This window comes from Octopus bimaculoides, chromosome 20 (assembly GCF_046866305.1).
Source record: "Octopus bimaculoides isolate indiv1 chromosome 20, ASM4686630v1, whole genome shotgun sequence".
NCBI classification, from domain to species: domain Eukaryota; kingdom Metazoa; phylum Mollusca; class Cephalopoda; order Octopoda; family Octopodidae; genus Octopus; species Octopus bimaculoides.
This window is the reverse complement of record NC_142947.1, coordinates 48346436-48361474: the sequence shown is the minus strand read 5'-3', so window position 1 is coordinate 48361474 and position 15039 is coordinate 48346436. Positions and strand designations below refer to the sequence as shown.

General features: G+C 38.7%; 1 protein-coding gene across 8 annotated transcripts in view; it reads right to left on the bottom strand.

Annotated features, from left to right (window-relative positions):
- Positions 1–442: 442 nt before the first annotated feature.
- The window catches only part of LOC106879872 (ranBP-type and C3HC4-type zinc finger-containing protein 1), a 47318-nt gene continuing 32721 nt past the window's right edge, over positions 443–15039 (bottom strand). For all 8 annotated transcript variants that reach the window (XM_014929594.3, XM_089338633.1, XM_014929593.3 and 5 more), the window contains 5 exons: positions 9017–9186; positions 8050–8161; positions 6138–6416; positions 4703–4846; positions 443–3974 (listed from right to left, as the gene is read on the bottom strand). In XM_014929594.3, the coding sequence (XP_014785080.1) occupies positions 3894–3974; positions 4703–4846; positions 6138–6416; positions 8050–8161; positions 9017–9186 (786 nt within the window). In that variant the 3' untranslated portion in view covers positions 443–3893. The remainder of the gene's footprint in view (positions 3975–4702; positions 4847–6137; positions 6417–8049; positions 8162–9016; positions 9187–15039) is intronic.

The window sequence follows — 15039 nt, the reverse complement described above, 5'->3', positions numbered from 1 at the left end:
GGAAGACTATTTCTCCCAGTCATTCTTCACATTTAGTAATTTTTCATAATGGCACTCTTGTGCTTCTTTCGTTTTGGAATCACAAAGTGCAAGTGTACCATTATCCATCCACACACACACACACACACACACACACACCTCTCCCACATCTCAATCCGAAATACCTCATTCCGTAGAACATTGACAAACCTCTGCACTTCTACTTCTTCCCTTGCTAAATATATTTTGTCTCCTAACTTTTTTTCTAGCTACTTGATATAATTCCCTTCTATCTCCATTCTTCTAAACCCTTCCTAGCTTGGCTCTGTATACTTCACTGTTCCACCCTTATATCACCCTCGGTCCAACTGGAACTTGCTATATGTTTCCCATCAAATGCTTCAGCTTGTACTTCTCTAAACCTCTTATTTTCTGGTGGATCTTTTTAACTTCCACATTTTCCTTTTTCAATCTGAATCTTTCAAGCTGTATGTCTGCAGTCACTTACCACTAACCTATATTGACTTGTACATTCTTCACAACCATCTGGCTTGTGTGCCTACCTAATTAACTGGCTCCTTTCCTCAAGTGAACATTCTTCTGTGATGCAAATGAGCTAATGATCTGCAACACTAAGAACCTTGCTCTGTCTGCAGCCTCCATGTAATCCATCATGAAGGTCACTGCCGTTTGTTGGCCAATGCCAGTGGCAGATAAAAAGCACCGCTCAAGGCAGTGACAGGTGACAGAGACCTTTGGCGATATACCATGCTTGTGTAGACCTGTCAAGCCAAGTGAGATCATAGTTGTGGCCGATGCCAGTGTCACGTAAAAAGCACCCACTACACTCTCAGAGTGGTTGGCATTAGGAAGGGCATCTAGCCGTAGAAACCTTGCCAAATCAAATTGGAGCCTAGTGCAGCTCCTCGGCTTACCAGTTTTCAGTCAAACCATCCAACCCATGCCAGCATGGAAAGCAGAAGTTAAACGATGGTGATGATGGTGTTGTCTGCATAAAAGCATCATAGAATCAGTCCTTTCGTACATCTGGCAGTCCTGATTAAGTAGCATTGGTAAAGATAAATGTTCTGTTCTACTCTAGGCACAAGGCCCGAAATGTTTTGGGGGAGTGGGGGCAGTCGATTAGATTGACTCCAGTGTGCAACTGGTACTTAATTTTATTGACCCCGAAAGGATGAAAGGCAAAGTCGACCTTGGCAGAATTTGAACTCAGAACATAAAGACAGACAAAATACTACGAAGCACTTTGCCCGGCATTCTAACGTTTCTGCCAGCTTTGGTAAATGTTGCTCTTATTATTTGCCCAGAAGAGTCCAAGCTTTATTGTCCTCTTGTTGCATGCTTTCATTACCTCAATCATTTTTGCTGACCCAGGGGAATTTATGTTCTTTGTCCTGAAGGAGTCTGACTGAGGCCCCTTGCATGCAGCACACACTTGTACTTGCCTCTAGTCTAGCATGCTAATTCCATCAAAGCTACCTTTTGATTGCCGCTGCCCAAACTTAATAGAAAGATTCAGCATCTGAACAGAATGTGGTTTGTCTGTGCACAAATATTTCTATTTTCTACTCAACTGATCCACCATTTTCCTCAAATCCTGAAACATCCAGAGCCAAGTAAAGAAATAAATGAAAGGATTAAATAAAAAAGAATAGCTGGGTGGTGAGAGGGGAGAGGCGGGAGGGTGAAAGGGGTGGAAAAATAGAGAAAGGAGTCTGTAAGTCTCTAAGTGATTCGTTAATTAGGACAAGTACAGCTCTTAAATGGTAGTGTTTTGTCATTCACTGTACATAAACGGAGCATCTATCTTGCCAAAGTTTCTCTTCTGATTTCGTCTGTTTTCTCCTCCAGCAAATTTATTATTAATATTTAATTCCACTCATTATTAATACACTATATATCTGTCCTCTTTCAAAAATGTATCATCATCTTCGTAATCACAAATTTCGTTGTTCAGACCAAAGAAATCCCATCCATCCCCATGTGAGGTTCTTTCTCACAAATCTCTGCTGTAAATCCCTAGTTTGGCTTCAAAAGTTTCTCATTTCCTCTCAGTAAGTCATTGCTTTGTGACCCCTAATCTGCTCAACCCACTCATCCTTACAAACTTGCTCCATTTCGTAACCTCAGTAAGGAAATAGCCTAAAGAGACTCCAGTCTCTCCATTTTGTTCAGGTTGTGTTTCTGTATCCTTATCAGTATTATGTATTATCACAATGTTCTCATCTCCTCACTCATCTTGTAATTGGATTGCCTCTGCCTTTTAAGTCTTCGTCTCTATATAATCACTACACACACACACGTTTATGCCAATATTTGCATGTCAATGCTAAATTCATTTAAAACGTGTTTAAAACGTGTTTCATAACAACATCCAGATTCAAGCTTTAAATAATCTCTCAAACTTTAATTACAGTAATTGGTTTGTTATCAGTTGGGGGGAGTGGGTAACAATAGCAAATAAATTAAAAGTGAAAATAACTAAAAGTAGAAGGCCCTATCCAATACAGGATAATCTGCTGAGGGCAACAGAGTGCCAGACACATGGGAGTGGAATAACTGTAGAGGCTCAGAGACAGGTATGGAAAGACTAGCTAAAAGGGGACAGTGAAGAACACCACCAAGTTGCAAGAAGGGAAGTCAGAGGTTGAGTATATCTAGCAAAAGAAGAAACCCAGAGCAGGAAGTTTACCAATGTCTTAAGACATGTGTGTCCATGAGAGGAAGGTGAGAGTTTCTAATACAATGTGAACGTAGGGATGCAACGGGGCGTAGTCTGCAGCTTCTTGTTTATTATTGTCCTCCAAATCATAGTTGATTCAGGTTGAGACCAACTCCCTCCCCATTCGTGTGCCTTTATGTTGAAGACTTAGCTCTAATAGCAGAATGTGTGGAAAACAAAATCTGGATTGGAGAGACTTCAAAGTGAATTAAGCAAAGACTAAAGTATTAGCAAATAGGAAAGCAGTCAGGTACCTATTGACATGAGTAAAATAGCCTTCCTTAATCTGCTAAAAAGGAGCTGGTAAGAATTCCATGCAGTGTACCCAGGGGGAAACTGGGTCTATACGAGGCATAGAGGGCTAACATTTTCACATCTGATAGATGCAGAGGAACAAAAACACTTATGAAATAGACTCCATTCAATGTTCAGATGGCTCTCTACAAGTGGCTGGTAGTAAATCCTGTTGCCTTGGAGACCAAATTAGCAGTAGAGGAGTGTATTCCGAGACTATTGTTGCCAGTGTATGAACTGGTTCAGACAGCTTTTTTACCTCTGCTGGTAAAGAAGGGTTTCTTCCGTTCCATCTCATCTTTCATGTTGAGGTAACTGTTTTGTTCCCAGTTCAGTCTCCACTAGTGTTTGCCATCCCCTCCTCCCATATCACTCTTCCTTCCAACACATTTTGGGCATCTATCCATCTCCCTGCAATCCTAGTCACACTACATCAACACACACACACACACACATACATCTCTTGTTAAGTGGTAACTTAGCAATTTGATAGAGATTGACAAAACAAGTTCCACCCTGGAATTAACAAATTGAGGTTGATGTGATTAAGCAAGGCCTCTCCAGGCTTGTCCCAGCTGTTGAACTAAAAAAGGTGTCTCATAAAAATCTCATTGTAGACTTTCAAGATGGCTGGAAGCAGTTCTTTGAATTTACAGATTTTTTTCCAAACTTACTCAAACAATATTTTGTAATGTTCGTAATATGGATAAGAAAGTTAAAACTGTGTTTTATGAATTTTCTAGAAATATATCTGCAGGTGTTCAAAGATCAACATAATAATTAATTTAACGAGCAACAAGAACACATTTGCATAAAGTTAACTGAAAGAGACTCTCTATTTTCCTCAATGTATTTTGACAAATTAACCGAAATAAAATCAATGACAATTCATACATTTTGGATGACATTTAACTCCGTTCACCTTGCATTTACACCCTCCACTGTTGTCATTCTGACCCTGAAATTAAATAAACATATATTTAGCACACATTTAGCATATATTTTAGCAGGTCTACACTATCTCGTCCCACCATATTAGCTTGTCTACTCAGATGGATATATGAAAATGTCCATAACTGTCAATATTTTTACCATATATATACCTCTGCACCAATCACCTTCCCCACCACACACATTGCCAACAGATGTTTCCCTGTTAATTCTCGACTTTCCCTTCTACTTAACCCTTTCGTTACTGTATTTATTTTGAGCTCTGTTTTTCTCTCAATTACTTTAAATATAACAAAGGATTTAGTAAAATAACTTAGTTATCATTAAGCTGGTGTTAGGAACATAAATTGTGACTAAGGTTTGGTGGAAGATTTTTATTCAAAACTTATGAAAACAAGACATTTGTATTCAGAGCCAGAGCCAGAGCCAGTTTCAGCCGGGTGGATAACGAAAGGGTTAAACTTTCTTGTATTCCTACTCTATTCTAGTTTTCCTTTAAGTTGCAGTCATACTGGATCACTGCCTTCACAATTTGCAATCCTTAACTTTTAGTGAATGAAGCAGGTTGATGTTGGTGTCTTCATTTGCTTTCCATGCCATGACATTGCAGATAGAATAGTTAACAACATCTCAACTACATTTACTTGGAAATGATAAATCTATTTGATAGATACAACAATCACCACACTGGTATAGTTAGATTTTAGCCAACAGAGATTATAAAAATAGGTTTACCTTTGGCCCCCATCTTGGACCTCGTGTTGCCCAGCAGATTTCAAGTTTACACACTGAACACCTCAGCCAATCACAGCCATCCTTCTTTGTGACAATCACCTCACATTGTGGACATTTCATAGCATCTCCAGACTTAAGCAGGTTCTGAAATTGTAGACATTTCATTAAGATTTAATTTTTCTTAACTATTTCATGGTTAATGTATTTAAAAAATTTCATGGGACAAAATGGCCAAAGTTGAAGTTGTGGCTCTTAAACCTCTCAGACCTCAGCCCTTGTGTCTAACTTTGCCCTCCACCTGGGCTCCTCAGCAAAATCATAAATAGTTGCATACACAGCTCAAGAGTAATAATTGCAGACAAATTAATGGACAGAATCACAAAAAAAAAAAAAAAGAGAAAAATTCAGAACAACACCAACAACAATAGGCCTATCTTTCAACCACCGTATTTGTTCATCTGAATTGTTACTTTCCTCATCGCTTTCACCAGTTTCATTGTCCGAATCACTCTCATTGTCTGCACAAGTGTGAACTCTTCACCCAAAGAATAAATATCATCAATCATTTCTTCAACTGCAAAGAGTCTAGGCCTTGCTTGTTTACCAGACAAACCACTGCATCCCTCAAGCCCATCTTTCTTCACAAAAGATCCCCTTTTTTTTTCTTTCCGATTAAAGGCAAAAGTAAACAACAGCTATGGAGGACACCATTAACAATGAATCATCAACACACTTGACTACAAAAAGCTGTGACACGATCGGTTGTCTATTTCTGGTATTTTATCTTCTTTTTCTCCGTGAGTTGTTCATTACAGATTTAACGGGAATCCAATAGAGATTTCATTCAGGCTGTTCTCGGTATACTGGGAACATGGCATGATAGGGTTAAAGAATTTGATAGCATGAGGTATTAAATACAAATGACTAAGGAATACTCAACCAGTTTCATGTTTTGTCACTAAATACTGGGAACACAACACGAAGTTAATATGGTGTTTTACAAAACATTTTAATGATAATTTCTGGGGCCGATGCCCCTATCATCCCCAACTATAATTGAGAACCTAAAACAATTATTGGAATTGCTCTAGTAGTTGCAGTAGTAGGGAGGGTTGACAACAAGTATAGTGAAGAATTCCAGGTAGAAGTAGGGATTCACCAAGGATTGCTCTCGTAGTTGTAGTAGTAGTAGTGTGTTGTAGGTGATGAGTTAAAATTCATCAGCTTGGAGGGGAATTAGATCTAGCAAGATGGCTATTCCTAAATACATTAAGATCAGATGGAATTATGGGATAATGCCATAAATAGTATTTATTTCCTTAATCTGGTTGGAAGAACGACAGTGACTTTTAATCCAAAACTAGACACAGAGTAAAGCATCTAGTCAGATGCTTGGTCATCTCTATTAATTAGCTTATAATTAACGTTTGCTTACCGTTAAGTATATTTTAGTCCGCTCTGCATTAGCATTTTGGCGAGACGCTCGATTTAAGTCATCCTGGAACTCTTTGCAGTTTTTACCTTCATGAATCGATTTACAGGTCAAACAGTTGGTGTGTTGACACACAGGGCATGGAAAGAAGTTCACATCATCCTCGTATATGCACCAGCCTCGGCAGTTTGGAGTTTTACAGTGGAAGCTATTGTTGATTGTAGACTCTGCTCGCTGGATTCCAAGGTATAAATAGCGTTTATACACTTCATCTGAAACCAACTGCAAAAACAAAGATAATGTATGTTTGTATGTATATATGGAGAGAGAAAAAAAAGGGTGATCATGGAGAATGAATGGGAGGAGAGTCTGCTAATGGTTGACCTAATTGAGGGACCAGCTACCTGAATCGAAAGTACCCTGGTAGATAAAGCAATTATGCATATGAAGACAGGGAAAGCCCCCGACCTATCAAGAATCAGCGCTGAGATGCTTAAAATATCTGGCAGTGTGGGTTAGGGTCTAGTCACCCATATTGTAAATCAGGTAGCTCATGAAGGAGTCATACCCAATGACTGGTGTAGCAGCACCATAGTCAACTGCTACAAAGGTAAAGGTGATGCTTTAGATAGAAATAGCTACAGGAGTATCAAATTGTTGGATCAGGTGATGAAAGTTACGGAGAGGGTCACAGCCCAACTAATTAGGGAGACAGTTAGCCTAGATGAGATGCAGGTAGAAATACTACTGATGCTATATTTCTGGTAAGGCAGCTGCAAGAGAATGCATCGCCAAAGATAAACATCTGTACTTGGCTTTTGTTGACTTGGAGAAAGCCTTTGACAGGGTCTCCTGATCCCTTATCTGGTGGTCAATATGGAAACTAGGGATAGATGAGTGATTGGTAAGAGCTGTACAAGCCCTGTACTGAGATGCTGTCAGTAAGGTGAGGGTTGGCAATGAGTATAGTGAAGAATTCCAGGTAGAAGTAGGGGTTCACCAAGGATCATCATAGTCCTCCAGGCAATAACAAAGGAATTCAAGACAGGATGCTCCTCTATGCTGATGACATTGCTCTAATAGCTGAGTCACTGCCAGAACTAGAGATGAAGTTTCAGGTGTGGAAGCAAGATCTAGAATCGAAAGGCCTTAGAGTTAACCTAGCCAAAACCAAAGTCCTAGCAAGTAGGAAGGCAGACAAATCACAAACCCCTTCAGGTAGATGGTCCTGCTTGATCAGTAGAAAAGGCATGAGGTAGAAACTCCATAAGATGTACCCGGTGTAAGCTATGGACACATAAGAGGTGCAGCACTATCAAAAGAAAGTTAACCGGGAAAGTTTTTGTGTGTGAAAGATGCCCAGGTACACTAAACACCAAAAATGTACAGAAAACAGATTTCATCACATGCTAGGGGGAAAAACTAGGCATAGTTAATAGCTCTCGCTATCTAGGTGATCAAGTCTGTAGTGGGGGTGGATGCTCTGAGAGCATAGCTGCTAGAATAAGGATAGCCTGGGCAAAGTTCAGTAAGCTCCTACCTCTGCTGGCAACAAAAGGCCTCTCACTCAAAATTTTACATTCAATATGCACACAAAAACACAGAGTAGCATTCCTGTAACATTTATTTTTCAGAAATATTCTAAAGAGACAGAATGTCATAAAACCAGGCAGTTCCTGTTTACCACCAGCTATGAAATACAATCAGAAGCACCAAAGTCAGTGTACTGTATACCGCACACACACACAGATTATAAAGAGATTGTTTATGGCACACATTCACACTGTAAAGAACAACCTGCACCTAACATCATCCAACTGCCATCATTAATTAACATCAATTAATCTATAATTGAGTATCTCTCTTCGCAGTAAACACACTTCTGCTGTTTACAACAGAACTATACTTTACTCACAGATTTGATGACACGTTCAGGAATCTTTGCATCACATTTGTATTCTTCGTTCTGGAAAAGACATCTGGCATCTCCAGAGTCATTATGGTAAACTGCATCATTTAGACACTGCCTGGAAAGAAGAGAAAAACAGATGGATTTGTGTTGGAGTCTTTCCTGGTTCAGTCATAAACTTTCTACATTATAACTTGATTTGACAGTAGAACTTAAATTTCTGACGGTAGAAACCATTCCAATATAAAATGGAAATTGGATCAAAGAACCATACCTACAAGAGCAGTAACTCCAAATAACAACCGACTCCCGTCATGCTAACCCAGAATGGGGACATTAAAGGGAGATAATGATGACGCTAACCCTACCACAACCACAGCAACCATCCCGTTAAGATTTTAAGGCTGACTTCTCATAAGGTCATCACAGACTTTCAATTTGAAGTGTGATAGGTTTTAAGCTCTACAATAAATTGGAATTGCAAGATATAAGAGTCAAATACTTGGCAAAGGAAAAAGTTGATGTACTGCAATATATAAGATGAAGGGGAGCGTGTAAGAGTTTGAGGAGTTTGTAATTATTTGTAATTTGTGAGGAGGTTGTAATTATCGCATCACTTTGGTTAGGAAAAGCAATGACAATATCATTTATCTGAAAATTAAAATTCTTCACTCATTACAACTAAAAAAAATCATTAAAAGAGTCCACAAACTCTTTTATTAATTTATGGATGATAACACACCCAATTACCCATCACATTTTAGCCCATTTACAAATGGTTAACAAGTTCCTGGTTTGGAGCCAAGTGTTAGACTGGGTTGACAGGAAGTGTGTGAAGGAGGCCAATCAGATGGTGATTAGGGTTCTTAGTTTCATTGATTAAACAACAGGTGGTACTCATTAAAACTGAAATGAGTGAGATCTATTGGTGCAGAATATTACGACAGCCAAACTGTGTCTTGTAACTACTTACTTGCAGAACATGTGCAGACATCCCTGAAGAATGATTCCATCACCAGGAGGAATATCGTCAAAACACACGGGGCAGTTGAATTGCTCAGGGTTTGAAACTAGACTCTTTTTTGATGCATCGATCAGTTGTTGCTTGTGTTTCTCTCTTTCAATTTTGTGTTGGTTCTCTATCTGAAAATATAAGAAGTTTACGTATATACAGTGAGTACATGAACATGTAGTAAATACACCAGCTACCTTTAGTGAATAGAGAAAGCCTATTGTAAATATACATGTTTATGGTTAGTATAGAAGCTTCTAAGTAAGGCGTGAGTACAGGGCAAATGGGAGATATTTTGGATTGCTGATTTGACATCAGACATTTTCATGTTTCTCTTGCTCTCGTTCTCTCTCTAAGTATATTTCTATGTGTATGTGTGTGCCTCCAGCACCAGAACAAATTGAATGTCTAGTCAGCCAGACCAGATCATCTCATTCTGGCACAGGGCAAGTAAGTAATTTGATTTTAATTAGAATGGAGCTCTTTTAACAACAGAAAACCTGCCATGGCAACAAAACCCTGAGTCACGAATAAGCAGACCAACACCTTATCTATGTGCAGCATATAAACACTGGACATTAAATAACATTTCCACCAAGCATAGAGAAGTGTGTTTAAGTGATGAAGAGTCCAAGGGAGACTTAGCTATTTGTAGAAACCAAGGAGCTGTACCCAAATCTAATTCTGTTAAAAATGTTTTCTCAACGTTATGTCTACAGAATCATTAACATGTCCAAAATTTCTATTGATTCTTAATGGTTTGGTTCTGAATGGTTGATAAGTAGAGGGGGTGAAAGACAAAACACACTCTTCAAAGGTGGAGTCAGGGCCACCATTTCAGAATGTTGCCAAGATCATTTAAGAAAGGCAGTGTATGATGTATGCAGCAATTTGTATTGTTAGAGGTATCAGTGATGAAGATTTTGTAGTAGTGAGGGAGGCAGTGTGCAGGGTAGGGATGTCATGTTTGGAGTTCGGTAAAGTCACAGGTCAGACAATCTCACTGGAACACAGAGCAAGGAAACTTCTGTGTGAAAACTGAAAGATGGATGTGTAAGATAGGGGTGGTGGCATTTGTGAGTCCTACCTGGTGGTTTGGCCAACAATTACTTGTAAATTGTAGGCTTGGGACTTCATAACAACACCAAACCTCAATGTTCATTTATCTCTGTTGCACAGCCTCTCTGAATCCCATATTTTAAATTGTACAAGTTTTGCTAGTGACCCTGGCACCATTAATACTCCACAATCACCATGTGAAACACGCAGTCTCCTGTCTGTCTTTATCAACAAACTGACTTAACGACAATAAAACGAACACACCTGACAAATTTGACAAACCCTGCTGTCTTCATTTTCATCAACAGCAATGTCATCAATAATTCCATTATCAACAACAATTCAAAGAGCAACTGAGGATCCTGTCTAATCAATTTTGCAATAATTTAAACAATTTTCAAACTACAACAACTGAGAAAGCACCTCAACATGTTCGTTCTTTACAGATTTTTACAACAGATTTCAGTTCTGACTATTTTTTTTTTCTTGAAATGGTTTCTAAATTTTGGAAGAATTACTGACAGCAAAAAAACTGGAATCTTGAAATTTGGATAAATTTTATGGCAAGAACTAAAGATATTAAACCAAAGACTTTTAGGGAAAAAAAAACAGGAAAAAGAAGAGAAAAGACAAAAATTTTTTAATATTTTTGGTATTAAAAAAAAGATTTTGGTTTCATTTCAAAGAAAGGATTTTTTTTTTTCTACATTCCACCTGAATTAAGAAGCAGCCACAAACAATACAATTTAGATGCAACAAAGTGCCACAGGTTTCAGTAGGTAATTATAATTATTTTCTATATTAATTACAAGAAATTTGTATCTAAAAAGGTAAAAAATGTTATTTTTAGTTTGGAACTGAAAAGTAAATCCTTATTTAGGCCATTCCTCTTGAAAGAAGATTCTGGAGAAGTTTGAGAAGAAAAATAGTTTAAAATGGCTGACAATGAATCTGAGAAAATGAAGTGAATGGTGAGGAAGCATGACTGAAGAGCAAAGAGGAAACTATCTGGAATCAACAAAAATGCAAATTAACCCTTTTGATACCAACCTGACCACCCCTGGCTCTGGGGTACAAATGTGTTGTTTTCAAAAGTTTTGAATTAAAATCTTCCACTAATCCTTAATCATAATTTATGTTCCTAACACCAGCTTAATGATAACTAAGCTATTTTACTAAATTCTTTGTTATATTTAAAATTAATTGAAAGAAACAGAGAACATCTCAACAGAAATATGGTAACAAAAGGGTTAAAAAGAAGGAGTTTTTAAATAAAAGAGAGGATTATGGAACTGATTCAGTTGTCTTCATTGATGGAATGTCTCTAACATTTTTGCTTTCCTTTGCTAAAGCTGAAAAAAGAGACAAAGCCTATGGTCACTACATGTTCTCCCTGAACAAGTGAGGGAAGGACTGAGTGTAGGGTCAGATATAACAAGAGTGACGTCAAGGAGATGTGAGTGGGGAGAGTAGAATGCTTGAGTGGGGAAGGCAAGAGTCCAGCCAACTGTGAAGAAGAGTTGAGTTCAGGATGGAGGAAGGGGAGGGGTTAATGATGTCTTCTGGATTTCTGTTGTGTTTATCATTGAAAAGCACAAAAACTGATATATCTCAATTAGAAGTCTGTTTCTGGAATTAGTTTATGCTTGACATGTTAAGGTTGCAAGGTTGGGGAAGAATGGAATGTCATGCAATCTGTGTAAGAGAGCATTAATGGAGATGGTGACAAGTCAGTCATTAGCAGTAAGAAGGGTAGGGGACAAAAATAAACCTTGAAGCATACCCAAGGAACAACCAGACAGCAATTGCAGAGATGGGAGATTGGGGTGGAATCCAGAAGAGATTTTTGTGTTAGACTTGGTGATAAGCTTTGAGACATCAACAGTAGTAACACTAGGGTGAGTATCTACTGATGGATGGCAGAGAAAACTAGGTCACCAGGGGTCATTAATGGGTGGGAGAGAGATTGAAAGTGTTGGAGGGTGTTTTGGTTAATGACAATTTCCATAAAAGTACTGCAAATGAGTAGGACAGGGTGAAAGGGGCAGCCTTTCTTGGGAACGGCTCTCAGCATGGCAGGTTTCCTGAGATCAGAATAGATCCCTGTAAAGAGGGAGAGAGAGAGATTGATGAGTTATGAATATAGGAACTGGATGTGGGACACAATTTTGGGGGGGGGGTAAAAGAAGGAACACTGCCAAGATTGGTGACCTTCATTTCAAATAGTTGGAGGTACTTTTTCATATGGCTTGTCTGTATGTGGGGGTGGGGGAGTGCAGAGTCCTTCTCCATGCAGTAGGGGTCATGATGTGGGTTACTGCTCACAGAACTCACTGGAGTGAAATGGAGGAAAGGGGGATTCTGTAAAGTTGGCAGATATTCTTTTTGTAAAGGACCAGGAGGATCAATTGTAGTTTGAGGGTTGTATGAAGCATCTATCACAGAATCAAAGATTGTAAAATATTCACTTTGTACATAGGTCTTACTAACGTGGGATGATTGTGAGAGCTCAGAGGAATTGAGAACTTTGAATTTTTAGAATACGATAATGTCAAAGAGAAATAAAGTGAAATATAGATGCCTAAATACTGGAGATAATGGTCGAAGAGATGCCAGAGAGTCAAAGTGTTAGGAAAACGGTAGATACTGTTTAGAAATGTTTTGAAACTGGAAATAATTCTTACTGATAACTAGGTGAGAGAAGTGAACGACAGGTATATAGTCTACTTCAGTGCAGACACTACGTTTCATGGTGACCTTAGAAAAAGAGTCTGGACAGCAGGCATGAATTAGAGACAGAGGTTGAGAGGTTTGTATAAGAGAAAAGAATAGAATGAGTAAGCGGTAACGAGTGGGTTCTAGATTGGAATGAGGTAAAAAGGATATTGCAAAATATGAGGGCAAATTGTTCAGGGAGTTTACTTGTGTTGTTAGTCATTATGGGGAAGTGTAAAGAGAAGTAATGATGCATTGACAAGTGATGGTCAGCTTTTGTCAGAAGCTTGGCAACAAAATGCTGCCATTAAATACATCTTTAGGACCAGGTGGTGTGATGTACCTCCCTCTCAGGAGCCGTGGGGCTCTTTGCCGTATATAATAAGACTATAATGGAACCTGAAGGATTGATATGCTTTTTACAGCAGTAGTAGTGGCAGCAGCAGTAGCATGAAGTAGTAGTATTAGTAGCAGGAGGGGGTAGTAGCAGGAGGGGGGGTAGTAGTAGAAGATATCGATATAGCCTATGGAACTTGTGTTTGTAAACTTTTTGAAGCAAAGGGGTTGTGTATACAATGATGGAATTCGAGTGTCTTACCTTTGGTCAGACAAAAAAACCAGTTGAAGAACAATGAAAGTCCAGTAAATATTGGTAAGCATAGTATCACAGAAGGCCAAGCTGATGGTGAGATTAAAGGTAATTAAAAGTAATTAAACTGAAAATGCTGTTAAAGAAGAATCTCCATTCAGAAAAGTTTGCTGTTTCATGATGCTATGTAGAATGGCAAAACTGTGGCTGGCCATTCTGGTTGGAAGAAAGGATCCATGGAAGTGAACTGGATGATAGTCTCTCAACTGAGGGAGTAGTTGTTTGGATGTGATACCAGCTTCGTTAAGGATGTTCTGTCACCTGGAGACCCAACATTTGGAACTGTTTTGAGGGCTGCTCCAGTTAAAGGTCTTGATTAAAGAGAGCAGTGGCAGTGGTGAAGATTTGTTGTTATGAGTAGCAGCATTTGTGTCTTCTTGCTGTTGAAAGAGACAAAATTAGCACACGGTCCCCACTGGACGAAGCCCTCAGGGGTTCCATTCATGAAATCAGTGCAGGTTTTGCATATGGTGTCTTGGTTGAAAGAGGATGATATGTGGTTGAGAAAGGTAAGAGAAGAATGAAAAGTAAGATAATCTGTGTTAGGGGGGGGGGGGAGTGTTGTTGGATGTGGTGGGAAGTCATTGATGTAGAAAAGGAAGAGGGGAGGGGAGAAAACTGAACCCTGGGGGCATGCTAGAATTGATAGAAAGTGGGACAGAAAGAATTGCATCGATACATGTCACAATAGTGTTACTTGTAAGTGGGCAATTGGCTTGAAAGATAAGAAACGTACAAAAAGGTATCTGCATTGATTTCTGGCTGAGAAACACTTGTTAGTTACAGTCACCCATTGTAAATAAGGAAGAAACCAGATGAGAGAGGATTTGTGGCCAGAACCAAACACAGAAATTCTACTATTGAAGAAAGACAAACAATAAATAGTCCAAAATATTTTCTGGTTACGGTTTTCAAAGGTCTTTTAAAAACACAACCTGAAGTTTGGAAATTCCAGCAATTCTATTAAGTATGTTTACAAATAGGGAAACAGAGAAAGTGATTTATTTAGTTCAAGATCCACTTTCAAATTATAGTGGTGATGTTATGCTTTCCCTGACTGGCACACACATTAGGACTAATTAGGAGCGGGTGTGAAGAACTCTGCAATTTCCCATCTATGAATGCCACCTAAACATGATGTACTTTGATGCTCATCTACAAAACAGTTTATTATAGAAAAACCTTCACAATCTCATTGAAAGAAGAATTGACAAGTCCAAACAGAGAGCATAACTTTCAACTTAGTCAATTTAATGAATTTGCCAAACTCTTCTGTGACTGATCAATCAAGATAATACAGTTGGCAAGATGTACTTGTCCCTTAATAATATTGAAATGTTGAAGGTGTGTGAAGCCCTTCAACACACTCCACCCAAGTGAAGAGGGGACACCCATGCAATGCAAAAAGGGCTCCAAAGTGTCTCCTGCTTTTCACATCAAACGTTGTTTTAACTGAATCACTGAAAACAATGGAATTTGATTTTGCATCTTTGTTTAAGGTTTGATGACAACTGCTCTTTAAGAAGGACACAGCGACTGTCAGGTGGACATTAATCCATTA